Source organism: Sceloporus undulatus, chromosome 11 (genome assembly GCF_019175285.1).
Source record: "Sceloporus undulatus isolate JIND9_A2432 ecotype Alabama chromosome 11, SceUnd_v1.1, whole genome shotgun sequence".
Lineage (NCBI taxonomy): Eukaryota > Metazoa > Chordata > Lepidosauria > Squamata > Phrynosomatidae > Sceloporus > Sceloporus undulatus.
The window spans coordinates 5,771,803-5,788,952 of NC_056532.1; the positions used below are offsets into that span (position 1 = coordinate 5,771,803).

Below are 17,150 nucleotides of genomic sequence, written 5' to 3' on the forward strand. Positions count from 1 at the left end.
GGTGCTGAAGAACTCCCTCTAAGCTACTCCCCAAATCCTGGAACAGATGACCTTCTTCCTTCCTGGAAAGGCACTCTTGGTTTTGCCGCCCAAGCAGGGCACCAGCATTTGCCGGGTGGTGCAGCTGGTGGGTGTCAAAAACAGGAGGAGGCTGCTTTAAGAGCCCCCTCCATGGAAGCTGTAACTTGAAGCCTGCTAATGGCAGGGCTGGGAGAGCCTCTTGGCTGGCTGGCAGGCAGGCGGCTGTGCAGCCCCATTATAAGTCCCAGGCCTCCCTGGTGCCTTCCCACACAGCCTGGACCAGGACAGCGGCAGCACAGGACAGGACGAGAGACCGAGGTAAGAGAAGGCAAGAGAAGTCATGCCATGGGAGTAGTAGTAGTAGTAGTAGTAGTAGCAGCTCTTTGGGTTGTCACTCTGGGGTGGGAAAGGGTGGGATGGATGGGAGTACGTCCTTGGAACAAAGAGCCCAGCCAAGGACCTGTCCCAACTCAGCATGGATGGGAGGCAGTGCTCCTGGGAGGCTGCAGGAAACACAAATGGGGCACTTTCCACCCAAGAGCTCCCCAGAAGCCCTTCCTCCTACTGCTCTGGAGTGGGTTGCTACCATGGGGAATCATCTTTGCAACAGAGACAACAGCAAACAGATCAGGAACAAGTGACAAAGAGGATGAAGGGGTGTATTAGAGGAAACATGACAGAGTCCACACCAACACTTACGGTACTTTACTGCTGGGCAAATTCTGCATTTTTTTCCTATAGGGAGAGGGTGAATCCCTAGGAGAGACTTGCATCAGGCAAAAGCCAAGCCAGCTCTCAGAATTATGCCCTGTTGGGATGGAGCCACAGTCCACCACTATGCCTAGCACCTTGTCCAGGTCCTGGGCAGGGACACCCCTTGTTGCATGTTGAGAAAAATAAAACCGAGCCAAACCCCTTTTGCAAGGCCTGAATTACAGTTTGGCTTTTACCACTTGCTAAAGACTTTTCCTCTTCAAGCCTTGGAAAACACACCATGTCCCAAGAACCACCCAACTCTGGCTAATGTTGAGAGTCCTCCCCGTTTATTTCCTCTCTTGGCTGCCTCTTCCAGAACTGGGTAATAATAGAAGCCAGATGTTGAGGACGGCACAAAAGTACAGCAGGCTGCCATTGAGCTTCTTAGCAAAATGCAGGCATCCGGAGCCTCCGTTGTCCCTGAGAAAGATGGGATTTGAGGGAAAAGGATATGGGGGCTGCTTGACACCGCTCTGGGGAGCAGATCTAGGAGAAGCCTCCATTTCCAGGTGGAAGGAGCAGTCTTTCCTCAGGTGTCGGCAGGCACAACAGTCATGGCAGGGCTGTGTTCCTCTGGAATCCCTTTCTCTCAGTGTGCAGATTTGGCTGGTCCAGCTCCTGCCTTTCCTTCCCTCGCAGGCTTTCCAGGGTGTTGCTGCTATTCCCAGGCAGCCCGCATGGTGCCATGCTTCAGGGATATGGCTTTTGTGTCTGCTGAGGTCGTGGATTACCCTTTGGACCAAACAGAGGGGGCTCTGCTTCCCCTCTGCAAACACCAGCAATGAGTTAATGCCAGAAAAGCTGCTTGGCTCCCTTTCTGCCAAGGGCCTCCTCTGAGCCCCTCTCCTCCATGCCCATTAGGACATAAAAGTCTCATAATGGAGGAGAAGAAAGGGCGCCCCATTATTCCCAGCAAGCCATTTGCAAATTTGGCAGCCGGCCCTGAACAAGCAACCAGGGCCCCAGGGAGCCTCTAATTCCACAACAGAATGCGGGCCAGAAATTGCCACCTCAAAGCAGCACTCCGTTGGCATTCACATGGGCAAAGCGGGCGACAAACTCCATTCTCGTTCCTCTCCATGACTGTTGGGAAAGAATGCAGCCCGTACACGTGTTAGAAGGATCAGACCCAAGGCCAGGCGAGTCCAGCATCCCAGCATTGTGGATACCAGAGACCTCTGGCCGATGATCATGAGCTGCACAGTTTAACTGGGTGCTCTGAGGGAGACATTTTTGTTTACACCTCAACTTTCCCACAACACCCTGCAGTAGCACCTCTTAGGTGTCGTTGGCTTTTAGTATTACAACTGGGCAATCAAAGAAAGAGATTTGCTGCTCCAAGGAAAGGCAGTTCCATGCCCGGGTCCCTCATTTGCACTGAGGACAGGAGGGGCTGATGGCGACTCACATCCCTACTTTCCCCACAGGCCCCGCCATGCGAATTCTGGTGGTTCTTCTGTGTCTGGGACTCCTAGTGTTCTCCTGCAGAAGCCAAGATTCAGGCACAAGCACCAACCAGCAGGTGAGTTTCGGAGAGTTAGGGTTCTCTTGGGGTGCAGAATACATGCCTGAAGCATTTGAAAGCCACCTTCACCTCATGTTCAAAATCATGTTAGCTGTCCCAAAAGTTGTGGGTTGAGCTGGAACCCCTAGCTCCAGCCTTCCTTTTCCTGGTGCCCTCCAGCCATGCGCTTACGAGACAGACAGCTGTATGGGAGCTGTAGTGCAACCCACCTGAGAAGCACCAGGTGGGGGGAAGGCCAAGTAAACAAGGGGGAAAAATACTCAAAAGGTGCCCTCTTCCTTTTTCACTTAGAGAATTCCCTTGAGTTGTCTTGCAGGATTGAGTCGGGGGAACCAGAAAAGGGCCAGTCCCTTCTGGCTTTCATCATCACGAGTTTCAGAACCAGATGATTCTAAGCACGCAAATTCCATCTCTCCAAGGATCCTGAGGCCGACACTGAAGGTGGGGTGGAAGAGGAAGACCCCTTCTACAAGAGCCCTGTGAACAAGTTGGCTGCGGCCGTCTCCAACTTCGGCTATGACCTCTACCGCCAGCAGTCCAGCCAGACGCCCAGCGCCAATGTGCTGCTGTCGCCCTTCAGCATCGCCACAGCCCTCTCAGGCCTTTCTTTGGGTGAGCGACTCCTCTCTTCCTTGCTGCTCCTGTATTGCCACCCTGAGGGTTGGGGGAAGAGAGGGAGAAGTTAATGGGCTTTTCTTGGTGGTTGGCAGGTGCGGGAGAACGGACGGAAGACATCATATCGCGGGCTCTGTTCTACGACCTGCTCAACAAGGCTGAGATCCACAGTAACTACAAGGAGCTCCTGGCTGGCATCGCAGCCCCCACCAAAGGCTTGAAGACAGTTTCTCGCCTCATCATGGAAAGAAGTAAACCTCATGTGCCTAGTTTGGGGGGGGTGAGGGTGGCAGAGGGGCACCAGCAACACAGTGAAGGAGGACTCCTGAGAACCTGTTCCAGCAAGTGGCCCCTTTGCCACCTCCCCCAAAGCAAAAGCCCCAAACCATTTGTACACACAACTACCTGAGCCCAACTGGCTACAAACATTGTCAGCTGCCTTGAGCTGCCTTTAGTGGCAAGGCAGGATGTGACTGTACCAAATGAATGAGACTGCTGATCCTTTCCTGGGGCCCTTGTCCAACAGCGCCTTAGAAGACCCACTGCATGGCGTTTGGCTGCTTCCAAAGCTCAGATCCCATGACACCTAACTTCCACTCCAAGCAGTGCTGAGCATGATGGGATTTTTCTGGTCTCCCTTCAGGGCTAAGGATGAAAATTGGCTTTGTGAACGAGCTGGAGAAGTCCTATGGCGTCCGTCCCAGAGTGCTGAGTGGAAATGCCCGAGCCGACTTGCAAGAGATCAACAACTGGGTGCAGCAAAGGACTGGTGGGAAGGTCACCAGGTTCTTGGGGGAGATCCCTGATGGCATCAGCATCTTCCTCCTCGGGGCTGCGTATTTCAAAGGTAAGGGGAGACTCTTGCTATGTGAGGGAAGACAATGGAGACGGAGAACAACCCCAGGAGTGATAGTATGAGATAACTAACTTCCCTTGAGCTAGCATCGGCCAGGAAGGTAGTGACTGTCCGGCATCCCCTTCTGCTCCTCCACAGGAGGAGCCACGGTGCCAAAGGCCATCTCAAGGAGAAGCATGACAAAGAGGATGGGAACACTAACCCTTGCCTTCCTTCCTCAACCACAGGACAGTGGGTGACCCGATTCGACAACAAGCTCACCAAGCTACACGACTTCCACCTGGATGAAGAGAGGACCGTGAGGGTGCCCATGATGTCAGCCCCACAGGCCATCTTGAAATATGGCTTTGACTCGGAGCTCAACTGCAAGGTGGGTAGGCAATTCAGCAGGCCGATCTGTACTCCCTCAAATTGTAAACAGCACCCAAAATGACTGGAAACCTGTGCCTGGTTTTGACTTTTTTGATTTTTTAAAAAAAATGTATTACTTCATTAAAATGTTTACACTCCGCCAAATATCCACAAACCTCAGGGCTGCAGCCAATGCAATCAAACCACTCAAACCAATTTGAAATAGGAAGCTGCAGTTCTTTCCATTTGCCATTGAGCTACACTGGCCAAACTCACCCCTTTGCTGATGAGCATGTGCAGCATAAAGGAAAGCTAGCATTTGCCACAACGGAGAAAGGTTTCAAGGGTCAGAATCCTTGTGGGCTGGAGGCCAAGCAGGTGGGGGACCTCAGCCCCCGCAAGAGATGCAAAAGAAACCCCTCTAGAACCTCTGGGTCTAACGCTTTGCTTCCTTTCCTCTTCCCCTGGCCACCATGCCAGATTGCACAGCTCCCCCTGACAGGAGGCATCAGCATCATGTTCTTCCTGCCCCAAAGCGTGACCCAGAATATGACCCTGATTGAGGAGAGCCTCACCTCCGAGTTTGTCCATGACATTGACAAGCAGCTGAAGACCGTCCACGCGGTGCTGAGCATGCCCCGGCTCAAATTGACAGCAGAGACTGGGCTCACTGGCACCCTCCAGGAAATGCGTACGTACTTGACCTGGTGCTCCCAAGGAGTTAGGCCTAGTGCCAAGACTGGCTGGGTATGCGCTATACTCTACTCTGGCCAAAACTACAGGCCAGGCAGAAGTGGGATGGAGAGCACTGAGGAAATCTTTCCAACCGCTAAACATCTGACCAGTGGGGTGGGTGAGAGGCTTGTATCCAGAGTGCTCTTGCACATGGAGGCTCTCCTCCAGCAGCTGAAACTAGCAGCCAGGTTCTCCACAAATAGATTCTCATCCCCTGAGAAAGTGGGGCAGAGGCAGCAGCAACAGCTTCTGGCAACATATTGTACAACTGGAACACAAAGCTGCCCTTCTTTCTTTCTGGCACCTGCTGCCAGTTTCATTGGGTGACCAGAGGTCAAATCTTCATGTTGAATCAGCCGCACAATGCCCAAACGATGGTACCAGCTTCTCCGCTGTCTGGCTTGCCTCGTCTCTGACTTTCTTTTACGTCGAGAGCTGGCTCAGATCCTCCTAGCTAATGAGACGTCTGTCTTCTCTCTGCAGGGCTCCAGGCGCTCTTCTCAACACCTGACTTCAGCAAGATTGCCGCAAAGGCCATCAAGCTCTCCCACGTCCAACACAAAGTGGCCTTGGAACTCGGGGAAGATGGGGTCAGCTCTGTGTTCACACCAGACACGGAGGCTGCCCGCCTGAATTTCCCCATCGACTATCACCTGGACAAGCCTTTCCTCTTTGTGCTCCGGGACAATGAGACAGGCACACTCCTCTTCATCGGGAAAATCCTGGACCCCCGGAGTACTTAGACCCCTCAACAGCCACCAAGCACTGCCAAAGGGTGGGTCTGCTCTGCCACACCCAGGTTGTGTATTCTGTACCACAATAAATGTGCTTCTGCCTTAAACATGCCTTGAGAACAGCTCTCTCTCAGGGTCAAGGGGACCTTATTTCATGGCTGGCTGGCAAAGTGTACAAAAGGAGGCAGAAATGGAGGCAGGAAAGAAGCACCAGCCCTCTGCCTTGTTTCCCCTTCCATTCTGGGAGACTCTCAGGGTCGCCAGCAATGCAATGCTTCACAATAAAGTAATGACGTTCTGGGACGGGGGGAGTGGCTGAGTGAGTCAGGGGCTTAGGTCTGGAATCTAGAGGTGCTGTACATGTGTGTCTGTGCACATGCATGTGCTCCCATCCATGCACAGACATGCTGTTTTTTTCATAAGCTCTGCTGGAGGAGCAGCACATATATGTGCGCAAGTGTTTTGCCCAGGTGGACCAGCTTTTCTGGATCCAAACACCACCTAGCAATCCTATTCACTGTCAACTTGCCTTTTCTTTCACAGAGAGAGCAAGAAGGGGACAAAGAAAGCAAGAGAACTGTTCACAGTCACTGCCACTGGAGGGTGGGAAGCAATGTCCCTATGGAGAGGGTCCCTCCTGCCACTCAGCACTCTCTCACACACCAGCCCACTCATATCGTCCTGCCAGCCTCTTTGAATAGCTGTCGGTAGACTAAGCTAACATAACAGGAGGAGCTTTAGCTGAGTGGGAGTGGAGTGCCCTTGATTTGCATGTGGGTGAGGGGCATAGATTCAGTCCTCAGCATCACCAGCTCTTGAGTGAGAGGAAGTACCATGAGGCTTCCCGTTAGAGGAGGCAAGGATGGGCTGGAGCTGGATGGAGAAATAGTCTGCCTGGGCACAAGACCACTCCCTGTGACTTGAGAACCGGGAAGCACAGAAAGGAGGGGATTTCCAGCCCTGCTGGCTGGGAAGATTTAATGAAGTGTGCCAACATCACATGATCCACACTGTCTGGATTCCCTCAAATGCCAGGGCTGTGCCTTCAGCCCTCACATAACGTAATGTCACACAGCAGCCTCTGCCTCATCTGTGGCTGTATCACAATCCCACTTACAGTATTGCAGTTGTGGTGGCTTCAGCGGGGGCTCTTTTGAGCAGTTCCTTCAGGCAGGCTCTCATCTCCCGCAGCTCCTGGACCTGGGTATCCTGAGGACCCAGCTGCACCAACAAGACCGCCTCGGCCTTCTCCACTGCCTGCAGGGCTTCTAGGATGGCACGCCTGGCAAAAAAGGGAGAGAAAGCTGAAGAAAGAGAATGAAGGGCAGTTGGATCCCACAGCAGAAGGACCGGCAGATTCTCACCCCAGAGGATGCGGAGTCCACAAGAGAGGGAATAAGGAACCATGAGAGGAAAGGGGGAGCGGATAATTAAGAGGACCCCAGGAAGGAAAAAAAGACAACAAGGGCTCTCAAAGACAATTTTAGCTCTTCCATTCTCATAGGGTTAATTCTTTAAATGCATCAATCCCTTCCCGCACCCCAAAGGGGTCCTGAAGTGATTTAGGAAAGAATAAAAACATAACGTATGAGTAACTGAAAAATTCAGATGAAAACGACCAAATAAAAAAATATCCATAAATATGCCCATATGGACCAAAAAACCCACAACCCATCTTACAACCAGCACAGAGGTTAATAACAAAACAACGAGGACTACTGGGCCATAGAACTTATCCAGTGCCTATGAAAGCAGATACACCTTCGCCCAGTGCCCAAAGGACACAGCTTGCGCTGGGTGAGCTTCCCTGGGAAGTGGGGCCATCACCGAAAAGGCCTGTTTCCCCATGGCCACCCACTGAGCAACTCTCTCAGTGGGGGCCCAGAGAGTAGGGCCTCCTTGGGTGTTGATTTCAGGGTCCAGGCAAATTCACACAGAGAATGGCAACCCCTGAAGTTCCCAAGCTGCACAGAGCTTTTAAAGCTCAAAATATGCTGTTCTGGGGTCCAACCCAAACTGAGAGGCTGGCTCTGTGTGTTGCTCCCTCCAGCGAGTGCTCCTGCAAGGACTCTCTCCTGCCTCCCAGCATCAGGGCGGCAGGAGGGGGGGCAAAGAGGAGCAGCCCACGCCAGGGTGCCCTCCCACCGCTGCTGGGAAAGAGTGAGTTGCATAGGCTCAGAACACCCTGTTCCAGTCAGAGGCTTGGCTGCTACCTTTGGTACTAGCTGCAGTTTCCGGGCTGTCTTCAAAGCCAGCCCAAGGTAAAGGGCTGTGCAACCCTCTAGCTCAGAGCTTACCAGGCTAGACCTCCTACTGGACCAGGAGGTCCAGCAGGAGTTCCTCTAATGGAACACCACTTGTTCCTCTAATGATGAGGACAGGGTTAAGAGCATAACAAGGAACACAGACAACCCCCCATTCTCTACTCAGAGTTTTTGCACAAATGCTAAACAGAGCAGGAGCTCCAGAATGAAGTCACACTCCAGCAAATAGCAGCCATCCCTGGGCATCTTTTTGTTCAGTAAATATCTGAGATGACCCCTGATCAACCTGAGAAGGGAGTGGGAGGGGGTCCCAGCATCTCCTGCTATGCCCCTGCCTACTACAAATTCAAAACACACACCCCATGGGCTTCCACAGAGGGTGGCAAAGAGCAAGGAGGGTAGACTCACCCATTGAAGAGGACCTGGGCCAGTTTGAAGAGCTCCTGGCCCGCTTCGATGCTGGAGGGCCCGTAATGACCTTCCACAACCCGTATGCTCCTGCGCAGATGTGTTGCTGCTTCCTGCCATTTCCCTGATGTCAGAGAAGGAGAAGAGACCTGTGAGACTCCTGAAATGAGCAAGGGGCTTCAACCCTCTCCCCCTTAGTTACCACAGCAGGCTTTCACGACCTTTAATGCCATGCCCTGCTTATCTCATGCATGGTGGCAGCCTCTGGCTATAAGCAGTAGAGTTCTCCTTCTGTCTGTTACTTCCCCTGGCCCTCTCTTTCTTGTTCTGTTCTTTTTGGTACCACTGTGAGCCATCTGAAATTATTTGGGACCATCAACCAATGGGGCCAGTTCCCTGCTCACCCCTAATTTCGAATACTTTTCAAACAAAATAAAAGACTCCATCGAATCTGGAAGATACCAAGAGGGCGACAGCACAGGGGAAAACTGGGGTGGGATGGAAGGAAGAAATGCACCTGAGCTGGAACAGAACATACACCTTGAGGAGGTCCTCCTGGGGTCCCTCTGGCCCCTTACCTAGGATGACATGTGCCTGCGCCAGGTGATCCTCAATCTCACCCACCAGCAGATGCTTCGAAGAGAGGAACCCCTTGGCTTCCAGCTGGCACTTCTGCAGCAACTCCACTGATTGACCTGAGGATTCAGAAGGAGTCCGACACGAGAATCCCTATCATTATCACCACCATCACCACCCCTGACAAAGGCCCAGTAAGCGGTCACATGTGGAAACGGTGTTGGTGTGACCAGCACAGGGAGCCCCTGTAGGAGAAAAGGGCTGACTCCAAAATGCTGGGCTCACACAAACATGAACTGGGGCTCTGTAATATTGTGCCACTTCAGGTTTCTTGTATTTGCATGAACATCTTTCTCTCCCTTTTTCCAGAAGGCTGTTTGCCAGGCTGAAGTGGCATCTTCCATCGCTCTCACATACCAGCTGGGTGGGGCAATGCTGCCATCTTCTGGTCAGGACTGGGGCATCTATGAAGAGAGAGCTGCCGTAGGTGGGCTCTTACCTGGCTTGCCCTGCTCCAGAAGCTCCATGGCTGTCTTGGTGAGCTGGCGAAGATCACGCAGACGCCGACGATTCTGGAAGCCCTCCTCAGGGAGTAGGGCTGTGCAGCTGCTGCTGGAACAGCGGAGCAGGCGTTCTCCCTGTAAAGTTGACCTCATCACTGTTTCTGCCCAAACTCAGTTTGCAAAAAGTGCCTCATTCCTGGCCCTTCAGAGGTAGGCAGCCACATTATCCCACATGCAATTGCAGGGTGCTAGTGCTTCTCCCCTTCCCCTTTGCAGGGCTGGCCTAAATTCTACCAGACTCTCCAGGCAGAATCTCTCTTGGAGCAAATGGCAGAAGGTTGCCATTGGTGCCCTGCTTCTTAGGGTTACAAAGCATGGAGGCAACAGTAAGGAGCAGACGCTGCAAACTACTGTTCAAGTAGGCCCACAGCCCAGCTTAATCAAAAACAGAGGTGTCAAACCAAGAGCAGGGCAATGCCATGAGGATCTAGCTCCTCTTCTTCAGAGGCAACATAGAGGGGGCAAGAGTCGCTGCTTTCAGGAGCTGGTGGGCTCCAAGTGGAGCAGGGGAAAGCAGAAGGCTGGGCCAGACTGAGGAAGGCTGATCTTACAAGCACAAACTAAGGAATAAAGTTCACCACCACTTGAGCCTTACCTGCATGGGGGTGTTGCAGGTGGGCAGCAGAAGCCATCCTCTCGGGGGATGCCTCGTTCTGGACTTGGGACCCAGCTCCTCTGTGCAAGATGACACTGGCATTCAAAGAAATACTGGGAACGGAGGCTCTTGCGGCTCTCCTTGCCCCCTCCTGCACCTGTGAGGCCCTGCAGAGAGAGGAGAAACTGAGGTGAGGCGTCATCACAGGGAGAGGTCAGCATAGCTCCTTGAGAAAGAAGCTTCTGAACAGCCCTCTCCACAGTTGCTCTCTCCTGCTTTGCTTTTTCAGAAACTATGCGTTTGCCAGCCATCTTAACACTATTTACATCTCGCGTTTGTACATATGCTTATAACATATGTATATAAAATTTAGGTATGTCTTAGAAACTCCACAGAAGAGATCATTTGGCAGTTGAGCATTGCAAACTGCAGCTGAAGCAGCATCCACAGCCAGACTGTACTACAAAGCCAGACAAGTCGCTCATTCATCATCATCACCACCACACCTCCTCCTCCTCTGCCTGAGCAGGGCGCTGAAGGGAAACCGTCCACCTGAGCAGCATGTGCGTGACCCCATGGCCCTGGCTGCTCTTGCACCTGCTGATGGCAACTTCTATTTCGACTCACAGGTTCCCTGAGCTGGAAAAATTCCATCTGTTTGGTCACCCAGAAATGTGTGCCGATAACTATTTAAAAATTCATGCCTCACTAAACACTTGGCTGGGTCTTGAAGCGCTTGCAGTGCCAGTACAGGAACTGAAACCCAAATGGATAAAACCACAGAACTCAGACAAAAATCATTATTTTTTTAAAAAAGATGAATCTATGAATGCCATAAGGTTGGCAAAGCATTCCAAGTTCCTCTGTCTGAATATCATACTCAAGCTGCTGGACCAGAAATATGAAAAGCAGTCTGCCTGCAGCAATTCCAGCGTCCCCAAGCCTCCTGTTGGAGGACCTAAGGGACCGATTTGATTAAGAGGAGCAAAAAGGGGAGAAAGACAGGGCCTGGGAAGGAGGATCGACGAACGGGAGCCAAAGCCTTGCGCAGTGTTCTAAATCTCATAAAGAAGCCACCTCATGCTTCTTTGGCAAGGTGTTGCCACTCACTCACCGTAGCAGTGGAGGATCTCCTGCCCTTGCGGGTCGGCTGCGAGGCCCTGACCTCTGCTGTTTGGCCACTGATGTCACACTGGTGTTGGGGTCACGGAATGGTAAGGAAGGGCTGAGCACAGGGAAGAGGGCTGTGGCCAGGCACACCTGTTCGCTGCTAGCCCCCAGCCCTGCTTCAGACCCTGGGAGAAAAGAAGAACAAAGTTTCAAGGACAAGAGGGACCTGGAAGTGGTGGTTCAGGTTCTTCCTCCTCCTCTAAGCTTCACCATCCCTTGCCCATCCAATCTAGGGATGTTGAGCCACAGAAAGGCCATGCCCAGCCCTCTCCACTGACCTGCACAATGGAGCGTGGTCACCGCCTGTGCATTGCACTGCAGCTGCCACATGTGCCTCAGATGGCCCGCCCAAGATTCCAGCTCCAGAGGTGCCTCAGCAGCCCTTCCTCCATTATGGTTGTCAGCCGCGTCCTTGCTCAGAAACGACGCTTCCAGACCTGAGTCCCTGAGTCCCTTGCACAAGCTGCAACACTCAGGCTGCAAAGGAATCGGAACTCAGGACTATGCTTCTCACTGTGAGGCAAAAGACTGAAGGCAGACGGTAGGAACTGCTGTACCGACCTCAGCATCACAGCCTGGGATGCAGACAGCATCCCCTCAGTCACTGCTCTGGCAGCCGGTGCTTCAGCAAGAGACTCTGCAGACCACTCTTTACCAAGCGCCTGACTCTGCAAGGCCAGCCACCAGAACAGCCCGTAACGCAACGTGGCAGAAGACCCCAGTGTGAGAAGCAGCCCCCCAGGGGGCACTCTCCTGTGGTAGTTCTCCATGCCAGCTGGGCACACACATGGCTGCAGTACTTGGCATAGCTGCACCCCTGGCACGGGATGGAGGGCCAGCAGCTGCCTCAAGCAGTGGTGGCAGTGAAGATCTTCAGTTCCCGATGCCCTGTCCAACATGACTTGGCAGTGCTCTCACGGAGGAGCTGCTTTCCTGGGCGCAGGACGCTCACAAAGGCCTCCTCCCTCACCAAGAGCTCACCAGGAAGGATATCTGAGTGGCTACCAAGTGGCGCCCTTTGTGGGTGAAAAGTTCAAGCGCACAGATGATGAGGCGCAGGAAACATGGCTGTTTTCTTCCAGGGTTGAGTTGTTCTGTCCGCCAGTTAGCGTGGGTCGAGGGCCAAGCTGTCCTCTCTTTACAGGCTTTGGCTTTCAGCTGAGTCAGTTTGTGGAGCGCACCTGGTGGTTGGGTGCTTCCAGGCCCTGGCCTGCTGACACTGCCGTTTCCACATCCCAAGAACTTCTGTCATCTCTTGCCACCTCCTTAGAGAAAGGAGGCACTCTGCTTTCCTCAGCAATATCTTGGGGCCGTCTCTCTGGGTGCCCCTTCTTGCGCCCTCCTAATATCTTCCAAACAAACCTGGAGGGAAAAGGAAAGCAAGCCCTCAGAATGGCTGAAGAAGCAGTGCTGGATCTCTGACCCTATGAGACACCACCAAGATTCTCTTCTACATCTGAGATCTTGTAAAGTACCACCCAAAAAGAGAACAGGGCGGTTCATTTGCTATTGTTCTCCTCTCCTTGGGGGAAGATCCAAAGTTGGATTCCTTCTGGTGCACAGTACAGTCTCTCTAACACTGAACACACTCCCTTTAAGCTTCAAATAACCAGAAGCTAAATCTATTTACAATACAAAACTACCCAGCTCTGCTGAGAAATCATTCGTTCATTGGTTCCAAATAAATGTGACGACTATAGTTTTAAACGACACTTTCCTTTGGTCTGAGATGCTTCAGCTGCTAGTTTTAAAGAGTCGGAGATGGCAAGGCAGATACAAATACAGAAACAAACATAAAAGCACGCCAATCTGCTTCCGGGCAGCAGGTCTTTCCAAACATAGGCTCACCTCATTCTGACCCAGGTGGAAAAGTGCGCGCGAACGGTTTGGCATAGACACGAGCCATTTCTGGACCGCCGGCTTCCGCATGAGACAGCGCCTGCAAAGATCCAAGGAGGAGTCAGAGTACGTAGAATAAAACAACCCTGATAAAAGCATTTTGGCCCCTATAGTCAATCCTAAAACTAGGAGTGGGCAACTGTGCAAGGCTAGGGAGGGCATTAGTCCTCTCAAAGACATTGGACAGGCATCCCCTCCAACAGCTGCATCCCCTCCAACGTCACCACAAAAAGCAATAGCCCTCAAATGCCAAGTCTCTTGGTTCCTTCCCCTTTCAAGAAAAGTCTCTCCGGGCCTAAATTTGTCCCAATATTGGTGGAAATGTTATAGGCTAAACATCTCACCAAACTACAAATCCCAGGATGCCATAGGATGGACCCATGGCCATTAAAACTGTGTCAAACTGCAATATTAACACAGTGCCTCGGTAACACTAGTTATAGACTACACAATTTAGTTGTGAGATCTGCAGCCTCTATAAGAAATACATGAAGCAGTATCCCTGAGAACCTTAATTTAATCTCTCACACACACATAGTTTGACATTGACTTCAATCGCCTTGCTTTAAATCAATCCAGGCTTTTCAAAATGGAACCAACAGGTCGAGGCGTCTTCACCTTCCAAGTCCTTACCCTGGAATACAGCATTGCTGCAGGTCTATCTCCTTTCCCGAAACCTTCTGTTCCCTTCCTCTTTGCAGGCTAGGACCAAGCTAGGTCCTTTCCCACACAGAGACTTGGACAGGTTGAGCAAGTATTCCTCCATCTTCAGGGCTACAAGGGAAGAGAGAGAGCCTGGTGGGCCTGGTCTGCGGAGGGCCAGCGCACAGGCTTCTTGCCGCAAATACCCGCAGGCTTCACACTGAGCAGCAGCACTTACTTGAGAGAGAGGAGAGGGAGGAAGGCATCCCTGAGCGCGGGGACGATGGGACAGCTTCTCCTTCAGGAAGGGCTCCATGCCCACTTCTGGCTCACATAAGCTTTCCATTTTTCCACAGGAAGGTCCATCATCCGCAAGAGAGAAAGGCTGCCATCCAGGAGAGAGAGAGAGAGAGAGAGAGAGGGAGATGGTTATTGCCAGTCTTCCAAATCTGTTCGTCCTCTTCTGCCAGATCCCCTAAAAGGGCAGCCCTCCTCCTTCCCTGCTAACATCAGAAACTGAAATCACTCCTTGGAGGCAGAAAACAACAACAAGGAGTCCGTTTTGGGTGGAATTGGATCAACAAATAAATCTATTTTCTGTTCTGTCCAGGGAGCCTGGCAATTCCCAGGCGAGGGGGAACTGCCTTGTTTGACTCCTTTAACTGCAGCAAACGTAGCGGAGATGCTCATTATTCCAAAGGGCCGAGAGACAACGCATCAAGAGCAGATGGCTTGGCCTCCCCCCCATAGCCCTGCTTCTGCCACCTCTGATGGATAGACTGTGTGTGTGTGTGTGTGTCTGTGTGTATATATATATATAATTGTTGTTTTGTTGTTACATTTTTTATAGCCCATCCTTTCCCCAAAGTGGGACTTGGGGCGGCTAACACATTTAGTAGTTATAGATATATTTATTCTATTTTAATGTCTAGTGCTGTGAAAATCTACAGTGTTCATAAATAAAGTTAATAACAATAGTAATAATAACATATATATATATATATAAACATTTTACTAATATTCTCTCTCTCTCTCTCTCTCTATTATTATATATTGGCTTTATAAATAAATTAATAAACAATACTATATATATATATAAATAACATGTATATATATATATATTTAAAATTGTACTAATTTATAAAACATTGTGTATGGTGTATGTATATATATATTATTTATGTCTTTCTATGCTGCCTTTATAAATAAAGTTTAATAAGAATAATATAGATTGTTTATTTTATATAGTATACATGCATATAAATATGTCTTTATATATTATATGCATCATATCTATATTATAATAACACACAACACACTTGATATATAGTATATATTATATACACACATTATATAATCTATATATATTTTACCACACATTGTATATATATATATCTATATTATATTATATATATTACTTTCTATCTTGCCTTTCTCCTAGAAGGGGACCCATTAGGGTGTGTGTGTGTGTGTGTGTATCACACCATATATAATATACTGTATATAAATATATATCTACATATATAAATACATTATATATATATATATATATAAATATAAATCTTCAAGGGAGTTCCACAGAGCAAGAATAAATCCGCTTGACGTGCTTTTTAGCTGGGAGAAGAAACTGACTATTCTGTGGAAAGAAGGACCCTGGGATTTTTAGTTCTGCGAGGCGCCAGGGCTCCCCGGCCGAACTACATTTCCCGGGTTCCGTGGGAGGGATCCAGGCTGGCCGTGAAAGCGGGGCCGAAGCGGTTGAATTCTGCGCCGTGGCAGACGGCCCTCCAGGCGCCGATTCTCTTCCCAGGAACAGGGAGCAGCCGCCTCGTTCCCTGAGTATGGCTCGGTTCCCTCAGCGGAGCCCTCCCTCGCAGGGCCGTTGTGGTTACCAAAGGGAGGGAAGGAGGAGCCCCGGAGGAGGTGCGGCGCGCCTCGAGTTCTCCTCCTCAGGAGCGGCAGGCAGGCCGACCTCGCGGGGCTGTTGTGAGGGAGGAGCGAAGGCCGCTTCCTGGGCGAATCACGGCGGGCCGTTTTTTCCCGCGCCAGCAGAAAGAAGGCAGCGTTTAACCTCGTGCGGGAGGGAGCGACAGCGCATGCGCCGAAGCCGCTTGCCCTTCCTCGGCGGCGCTAGGCCAATGGGGCCTGGGGAGCGGAGCCACGTGACCGGGCTGCCCGGCAAGGGAGGGCCCTCGCGCTGCGCACACGGGTTTCCCGCTGAAGGAGTCCGAAGTCAATGTTTGTGGCGGAGCGCGCGAAGAGAAGAAGAAGAAGTAAAAAAGAAGGAGAAAGAGAAGGAGGAGGGCATGGCGCTCCGGCTGAGCGAGGGGGCCATCGCGGTGAGTGGCGCGGCGGCGGTGGTACGGACTCCCTCGGAGCCAGGCAGTGGGGTCTCGAGAGATGCGTGTTTACACACGTGCGCTGGAACACGCGTCGGGTGAGGAAGCGGGCAGGGCCGAGGCGGCGGGGGTTCCCTCAGGGACATTTCCTCACAGACGGCGCAAAGGGAGGCTCCACACACGCGACACGGTGCATGCCTCTCCGTTCCCACGAACAAGGTTACACGTGTACGGCCTGTTCGTATTGCGATGGAGTGAGGGAGGTATTATCTCCGTATATTCGAGTCTGTAAGCCGCCTCGATCGCAGCAGCAGAAGAACAAAGTTCATTGTTAGTGAACACGGTCCCTATACATATTTAATATCTACTGGTATCTACCTATCTATCTGTACATATGGATGTGTATATTAATGGATGGATGAGATGCTTATGTATAGTATGCTGGATGGATGATATGCTTTGGATGATGTGGCTGCTGCTATGGATGCATGCTGAGGATGCTAATGCTGATGTATGCTGATGATTTGGGAGCGATGGCTATTGATGGATGGCTGTGGATGGCTCTGCTGCAGATCTGAGGAATGGATATGATGAGAGGTAGGTATATAGGGATGGATGCTGTTAGGAATTGGGCTGATTGCGGAGATGGTGATGATGCTGATGATTTGGATGATGCTCTGATTTATATTTTAGAAATAGAATAGAAGTTGAAATCCATATAGATGGAATATGCTAAATAAGAGGATACTAGAGTAATGAATAATAATAGAAATGAATGAGGAATATGTCTATTATGTAATAAATAAGCATGAATGAATGTAAAAGTAATATACGTGATGATGAGTAATGCTATGATTATCTATATATATATACATATATATTTGTCTATATATATCTATATCTATCTCTGCACACAAAAACATTCCTTAGGAGGCAGCCACGCGCCACGTAACAATTTCGGGGAAGGGGTTAACGAGGGAGAGGCTGAAGGGGAGGAGGACGGACAGGACAACGGCTCAACCAAGCTAGCGAGGAGGAGCGAGCGAGCGGCGAGCGAGCAAACGTCCAGTGATAAGGGAAGGACCATCACCAATTAACCGA

At 51.0% G+C, this 17,150-nt stretch overlaps 3 protein-coding genes across 4 annotated transcripts in view; 2 read left to right on the top strand and 1 right to left on the bottom strand.

The window, feature by feature from the left end:
- The window catches only part of SMYD4 (SET and MYND domain containing 4), a 34,071-nt gene extending 20,045 nt beyond the window's left edge, over positions 1 to 14,026 (bottom strand). The window contains exons 1-11 of the mRNA XM_042442591.1: positions 13,949 to 14,026; positions 13,029 to 13,108; positions 12,351 to 12,531; positions 11,448 to 11,646; positions 11,114 to 11,294; positions 10,709 to 10,755; positions 10,000 to 10,079; positions 9,341 to 9,479; positions 8,844 to 8,960; positions 8,266 to 8,389; positions 6,711 to 6,875 (exon numbers count right to left, since the gene is read on the bottom strand). Of these exons, the coding sequence (XP_042298525.1) occupies positions 6,711 to 6,875; positions 8,266 to 8,389; positions 8,844 to 8,960; positions 9,341 to 9,479; positions 10,000 to 10,079; positions 10,709 to 10,755; positions 11,114 to 11,294; positions 11,448 to 11,646; positions 12,351 to 12,531; positions 13,029 to 13,108; positions 13,949 to 14,026 (1,391 nt within the window). The remainder of the gene's footprint in view (positions 1 to 6,710; positions 6,876 to 8,265; positions 8,390 to 8,843; positions 8,961 to 9,340; positions 9,480 to 9,999; positions 10,080 to 10,708; positions 10,756 to 11,113; positions 11,295 to 11,447; positions 11,647 to 12,350; positions 12,532 to 13,028; positions 13,109 to 13,948) is intronic.
- On the top strand, positions 186 to 5,700 carry SERPINF1 (serpin family F member 1). Of its 2 annotated transcripts, none has more exons than XM_042442761.1 (8): positions 186 to 339; positions 2,205 to 2,299; positions 2,722 to 2,914; positions 3,013 to 3,168; positions 3,561 to 3,764; positions 4,001 to 4,143; positions 4,605 to 4,815; positions 5,343 to 5,700. In XM_042442761.1, exons 2-8 carry the CDS (start codon positions 2,213 to 2,215, stop codon positions 5,600 to 5,602), a joined length of 1,254 nt encoding a protein of 417 aa, XP_042298695.1. In that variant the 5' UTR covers positions 186 to 339; positions 2,205 to 2,212; the 3' UTR covers positions 5,603 to 5,700. The 2 variants fall into 2 exon arrangements, with proteins under 2 accessions (XP_042298695.1, XP_042298694.1); XM_042442760.1 differs by lacking the exon at positions 186 to 339 and adding an exon at positions 1,859 to 1,916.
- A 1,896-nt stretch (positions 14,027 to 15,922) lies between the features above and the next one.
- The window catches only part of RPA1 (replication protein A1), a 31,854-nt gene continuing 30,626 nt past the window's right edge, over positions 15,923 to 17,150 (top strand). The window contains exon 1 of the mRNA XM_042442684.1: positions 15,923 to 16,049. Within this exon, the coding sequence (XP_042298618.1) occupies positions 16,017 to 16,049 (33 nt within the window). The 5' untranslated portion in view covers positions 15,923 to 16,016. The remainder of the gene's footprint in view (positions 16,050 to 17,150) is intronic.